At 53.8% G+C, this 6,508-nt stretch overlaps 2 protein-coding genes across 2 annotated transcripts; one reads left to right on the top strand and one right to left on the bottom strand.

Annotated features, from left to right (window-relative positions):
- Positions 1–566: 566 nt before the first annotated feature.
- Positions 567–1,681, bottom strand: ETH_00001165 (uncharacterized protein; the record flags this gene model as incomplete). The annotated part of the gene is made up of 2 exons (XM_013380354.1): positions 567–885; positions 1,042–1,681. Coding segments are annotated over 2 exons (959 nt in total), but the record flags the coding sequence as incomplete, so codon positions are not given.
- A 3,883-nt stretch (positions 1,682–5,564) lies between these two features.
- On the top strand, positions 5,565–6,446 carry ETH_00001160 (uncharacterized protein; the record flags this gene model as incomplete). Its single annotated transcript, XM_013380353.1, has 1 exon — positions 5,565–6,446. One exon carries the CDS (start codon positions 5,565–5,567, stop codon positions 6,444–6,446), a length of 882 nt encoding a protein of 293 aa, XP_013235807.1.
- Positions 6,447–6,508: the final 62 nt, after the last annotated feature.

The raw sequence follows: 6,508 nt of genomic DNA, 5'->3' as shown, positions 1-6,508 counted from the left end.
CAGCCCCCAGCAGCTCCTCCGCAGCGCCCCGAAGACTCCTTTCGACGTCTCCCGCTCCATCTGCTGCTGCTGCTGCTGCTGCTCCGTCTGCTGCTGCTGCTGCTGCTGCGCCGTCTGCTGCTGCTGCTGCTGCGCCGTCTGCTGCTGCTGCTGCTGCTGCTGCTGCTGCTGGCTGCCGCTTCAGCAGCCGCAAAGTCCAGTGTCTCCCTTCTTGTCTTTGTCTGTCAGTCCCTCTTTTTTTAATTTCAATTATTCCTTTTTCTTTGTCTTCGGTTTCTTCTTCTTCCCACTCCTGCAGCACTTCCGACTCCTGCTGCTGCTGCTGCTGCTGCTGCTGCTGCTGCTGCGGCAGCAGCTCCTGCACCACCTTCTCGAGCCGGCGCTCGCGCCCCGTTTCCTCCCAGCGGGTTACCCACCTGCCGACAAACCCTAAACCCTAAACCCTAAACCCTAAACCCTAAACCCTTAACCCTAGGCCTGGCCATTAAACCCTAACAGCAGCATACTTCAGGCAAGGGGCTTTGAAATTTAGGGTTTAGGCTTTAGGGTTTAGGGTTTAGGGTTACCGTTCATTGGTGCGGTAGTTTCTCCCCTGGCTCTGGCCGAACTCCAGCACGCGATCCTGCTGCTGCTGCTGCTGCTGCTGCTGCTGCTGCTGCAGTGTTTGCACTGCCCACTTCTCAACCCAGCTGCCATCATTTGCTTCCTTCTCTCCCCACCTGAGGGTTCCATTTGCTGCTGCTTCTATTCGCTCGCGGTAGCCCTCGTGCTGCAGCTGCAACACTCGCCCCCCGCTGCTGCTGCTGCTGCTGCTGCTGCTGCTGCTGCTGCTGCTGAGGCGCAGACGGGCAGGGGCCCCGCCGACGGGACAGCGAGACAATAACTCTGAAACACACAAACCCCCTTAAACCCTAAACCCTAAACCCTAAACCCTAAACCCTAAACGCGCCGCCAGCCGAGCCGCAGCCTCAGCTGAGACCCCCACCTTGCCCGAGGGTTTAGGGTTTAGGGTTTAGGGTTTAGGGTTTAGGGTTTGGGGACCCGGAGGGTTCTGGCTGCGGGAGACGGCGCCAGTTCTGGGGTGTACAGACAGCCGCAAAATAGGAGTTGCTTGCTGCTGCCGCTGCAGCAGCAAAGTGTTTAGCTGCCCCGGTGCTTCTGTCTCCGTGTGGCTGCCTGCTGCTGCTTGCTGCTGCTGCAGCAGCAGGCCCCCCCGCGGGGCGCCCCGTCTGCTGCTGCTGCTGCTGCTCGGGGTGCTGCTGCTGCTGCTGCTGCTGCTCGGGGTGCTGCTGCTGGGGCCGCCTCTCCTGCTGCTGCTGCTGTTGCTGCTGGGGCTGCTGCTGCTGCTGCTGCTGCTGCTGGGACTGCTGCTGCTGCTGCTGCTACTGCTGGGGATATTTCTGCTGCTGCTTGGGGTGTTGCTGCTGCTGCTGGGACTTCTCCCGCTGCAGCTGCTGCCGAAAGGGCTGCTGCTGTCCCTTGCTGAGGGGGTGCTGCTGCTGTTGGTGTTGCTGCTGCGGCTGCTGCTGCTGGCGGTGCTGAAGCTGTCCATGCGCTTTATAATGCTGTTGCTGCTGCTGCTGCTGCTGTCGGCCAGCAGCACTGGCTCCTTGAGGCGCAGCACAGGGGCCCTGGGCCCCAGTGCTGCTGCTTCCGCTGCTGCCTTTGGGGAGCCCCCCATTACTGCTGCTGCTGCTTCGACTTCTGCTGCTGCTGCTGCTGCAGCAGATACTGGCTTGCTGCTGCTGCTGCTGCAGTTGCTGCTGCTGCTAGGCTCGAAGGCTCTGGCGCCGCAGGTCGGGGATTCCCACGTTGGTCCGCCGCTGCTGCTGCTGTTGCTGCAGCAAGCGCGACAACTGCAGCAGCAGCCGCCGCTGCTACTGCTGCTGCTGCTGCCTCAGTTGCTGCTGCTTCTGCCGCTGCTGCTGTCCCTGGTCAGCAGCAGCTCAGGGATCTGGAGTAAGGAGATGCTGGGGAGTACATACACCTCAAGTAGCTGTTTCTCTGAAAATGATAATTGGCTTTATGCTGCTGCTGCTGTTGCTGCTGCTGCTGCTGCTGGAGCTGTTGGAGCTGCTGATGCTCCTATAAGCTGCCGTGTTCCTGTCCCGCTGCTGTCTCTGCTGCTGCTGCCTTCTGCTGCCTTCGGCTGCTGCTGCTGCTGCAGCTGCTGCTTCAATTAATCATTGCTGTCCTTTTATTTTTCCATTTATCTATTCGGTTTTTTATTTACCTGCGTGTCTCCCGGGTCCCAGAGGTGTTTCGTTGCTGTTGCTGCTGCTGCTGTTGCTGCTGCTGCTACTGCTGCTGCTGCTACTGCTGGCTCCCGTCGTAGCTGCCGACACCCCTGGACCCCAGTCTCCAAACTCTAAACCCTAAACCCTAAACCCTAAACCCGAAACCCTAAACCCTAAGCATCTGTTTTGCTTCTCGCTTTGCTGCGGGGTTTCTGCGGTGTACAGACAGCTCAGGATCTACTACTGAGGCTGCTGAGCTCCAACGCGGGAGCGATCGAAGAAGAATGGGTGTTTTAAAGACGAAACTAGAGCAGCAATTAAAAAATAAACAAACAAATAAATAAAATAAATAAAATAAACATAAATAAAAACAATTTTAACCCTTAAGCCGCAGCAAAAGAAGAAAGCTGTAGACTCCGGAGCTGCCTATACACTCCAGTGGGAAGGATCCAGCAGCAGCCTGGCGAGGCGAAAAGCAAACAAATAAATGAATTAATTAATTAATTAATTAATTTTAAATTAATAAATATAAATCATATTAAAATAGTATAAAATAGATTTAAATAAATGCACTTTGGAATGTGCATTCTGCTGAATAGGTACAGGTCGCAGACAGCAACTAATCTAACGCAGAAACAATTTAGTATCCGCAGCAGCAGCAGCATCTGCAGCAGCAGCAGCAACGGCAGCAGCAGCAGCAGCCGCAGCAGCAGCACCTGCTGCTGCTGTTGTCACCGCTGCTCCTGTCGCAGATGCTTTTTCTATCTCCTGCTGCTGCTGCTGCTGCTGCTCCTGCCGCAGACGCCTCTCCTATTTGTTGTTTCTGCTGCTGCTTTTTCTGCTTCTCCTGCTACAGTTGCTGCCTTCGTTGTTGCTGCTGCTGCTGCTGCCGTTGCAGCAGCTGCTGCTGCTGCTGCTGCTGAAGGCCAGCCATCTAGCCAGCTGGGCGTGATTAGTGACCTTAGCTCGTTAGTTAACTCGAACCCTAAACCCTAAACCCTAAACCCTAAACCCTAAACCCTCTAGAGCGCTTTACAGATGTTTCCCAACATCTGTTGGCTTCTAAAATAAAAGCCTCGACGCTAAACAAATGTTTATTTTCATCAAATAGATAAATAAATAAATATATAAATAAATAAAAATAAAAAAATAAATAAATAAAAATAAATAAATAAATAAAAATAAATAAATAAATTAATCAAATAAATAAATGAATAAACATACAAATAGGGAAGAGATCTACAAGAAAAGAAAAATGAAAGTGAGGGAAGTGATAGAAAAAGGCATCAAACCCTAAACCCTAAACCCTAAACCCTAAACCCTAAACCCTAATGCTTAAACCCCAAAACCTATGCTCTCGGTAACACCCAAGAAGCACGAATTCGAAGGTGGTGCACCTCAAACCCTAAACCCTAAATCCTACGCTTTAAACCCTGAGCTCTAAACCCTAAACCCTAAACCCTACGCTCTAAACCCTAAACCCTAACCCCTACGCACTAAACCCTAAAACCTAAAACCTACGTTCTAAACCCTTCTAAACCCTAAACCCTAGAAGGCCTGGGCCTCCAGGTGGTGGAACTTGTGCAAGTCATAGGTGAAGCAGCAAGTCTGCAAATAGAGGATACTGTCTGTAAACCCTAGACGCTAAACCCTAAACCCCAAACCCTAAACCCTAATCTGTTGACGCCAACCCCTGAGCTGTAAGTCCTAAACCCTAGAATTAGATCCCCAACTATAAACTGCACGCACTACGCGCACTCCCCAAACCGCACCTCCTAAACCCTAAACCCTAAACCCTAAACCCTAGCGTACAGTTCCTGCAGCAAACACTAATAAATACAAAAATAAAACACCAATAGAGCACTTATTTCTTCAGGCTTTAGAGTATATAAACTAAACCTACCATTTATTTATTTATTTATTTATTTATTTATTTATTTATTTATTTATTCATTTACTTATTTATTTATTTATTTACTTACCCGACCACTTGGGGTTCCGTAGCTCAGCAGGTTAGAGCGTGTGGCTGTTAACCACAAGGTCGCAGGTTCGAACCCTGCCGGTACCGCTTTTGTTGTATTTATTTATTGATTTAGTTTGAATTTAATTTGAACTTAAAATTAAAAAATAAAAATAAAATAATTATATTTTAATTCAAAAGAACTAAATGAACTGAGAAGGAGTTCTAGAGGAGGTTCGGCAGCGCAGCAGCAGCTGTACGTACACCCCGTCTCCCGCCGCAGCCGCTGCTGCTGCTGCTGCTGCTGCTGCTGCTGCTGCTGCTGCAGCAAAACTGCAGCAGCTGCCCCCGCTGCAGCGTTTATCTGCACCTCAAATTTATTGCTGCAGCAGCAACACAAGCAGCAGCGGTGGCACCAGCAACAGCAGCAGTTACGGCACCTTGGAGGAGAGCAGCAGCAGCAGCAGCAGCAGCAGCAGCAGCAGCAGCAGCAGCAGCAGCAACAGCAGCAGCAGCAACACAGCAGCAGCAGTGGCTCTTCAAGGCGCTGCACAAAAGGGAGGATTGCTCAGCTGCAACTCTTTGTAATTTATTTATTTCCCTTTTATTTATTTATTTCATTTATTTATTTTTTATCTCCTTCTTAGGGCTGTTTGTTCTTGTGTGCGCCAGCAGCAGATGAAGGCCGTGGGTCCTCGCGGACAGCAGCAGCAGCAGCAGCAGCAGCAGCAGCAGCAGCAGCAGCAGCAGTAACAGAAGCAGCAGCAGCAGCAGCGGCGGCTGCCGGAACGCGAATTCAAGCAACAGGTGTAGTGACGGCAGCAGCAGCAGCAGCAGCTTTACGCTGTTTTCATTGCTTGATAGCCACAGAGGGACCAACAGCAGCAGCAACTGCAGCAGCAGCAGCAGCAGCAGCAGCCGAGAGGAGGGCCCGGCCACAGACCCATACGCTCGAGTCACTTCTTCGCAGCCGCACCAGCAGCAGCTGCTGCTGCAGCAGAGTCGTTGCTGCTGCAGCAGCTGCTGCAGCAAGGCCAGCATGCTACACCCAACCCTTATCCGGGGGCTGCTGCTGCTGCAGTACGGGAGCTGGCTGATGTAGCGGCGGCGCCTGCCGCAGCAACAACAGCAGCAGCAGCAGCTGCAGCAGCAACAGCAGCAGCAGCAGCAACATCAACAGCAGCAGCAGGAACACCGACAGCAGCAGCACCGCCGCCGTCGCTGCTGCTGGGTCTCGCTTGCTGCTGTGCGGCCGCAGCGACTGGACCTGCTTGCCAACAAGGGCAGCAGCAGCAGCAGCAGCAGCAGGGGCTGCAGCAGCAGCAGCAGCCACAGCAGCAGCAGCAGCAGCACTAGTTTGGCTTAAAATGGGAGCTTGTGGGAGCAAAAAGAGGCAGCTGAGTCGCACCAGCGATCAGCAGCAGCAGCAGCAGCAGCAGCAGCAGAGGGATCGACAAGAGCAGCAGCAGGGGGACCCGCAGCAGCGGCTGCAGGCGCCGGAGGGCAGCGAGGCGGCGCGGAGCGCTGCTGCTGCAGACGGCGCAGCAGCAGCAGCAGCAGCAGCAGCAGGAAGCGGCCTCGTCCCGAAGCAAAAGAGCCTCCGGGAGCAGCAGCGGCGAAGACTTTCTGTGTCTGTGACTTCGGTGCAAGACTCTTTCGAAGGAGAAGCTGCTTCGGACCGCGCAGCAGCAGCAGCAGCAGCAGCAGCAGCAGCAGAGGGCACGGACAGCAGCCGCAGCAGGCCCAACGGCCTCCGCAGTGTACATACACCCCGCAGCCTCAAACCCTCCGCAACTTCTCTCCGAGTTGAAAGCACGAAAGTGAAATCTCCATCTTTATCAAGTCAAGAAGACTGCAGCAGCAACAGCAGCAGAAGAGCAGCAACGCCGGCAGCAGCAGCAGCAGCAGCAGCGCCTGCAGCAGCAGCAGCAGGCGAGCCCCTCTCCCCCCGCGAGGGCGCTCTCGACAGCCTGCCGCTGCGGCGGCCGCTGTCGTCAACAGCAGCAACAGCAGCAGCAGCAACTCCAGCAGCAGCAGAAGCTCCCCACAGTCCGCGCAGCAGCCCGCGCAGCAGCAGCAGCAGCAGCAGCAGCAAAGGGTTTTGCCCCGAACTCCCGCTGCTGTTCTCCCCACTCCCTTTTGCCCCAGAAGAAGCAGCAAAACATCTCGAGGAAATCACTGCGCAGTTTTTGCTGCAGCACTTCACTGCAGACACCAAAGACAAAGACAGATGCGCAGTCCTAGGTTAGGGTTTAGGGTTTAGGGTTTAGGGTTTAGGGTTTAGGGTTTAGGGTTTGGGGGTTGCGGGTTG

The sequence above is a fragment of the Eimeria tenella genome, genomic scaffold (assembly GCF_000499545.2).
Source record: "Eimeria tenella Houghton genomic scaffold, Eth_scaff536, whole genome shotgun sequence".
NCBI classification, from domain to species: domain Eukaryota; phylum Apicomplexa; class Conoidasida; order Eucoccidiorida; family Eimeriidae; genus Eimeria; species Eimeria tenella.
Note: the sequence above shows the minus strand (reverse complement) of the source record. Positions and strands in the feature narration are given on the sequence as shown.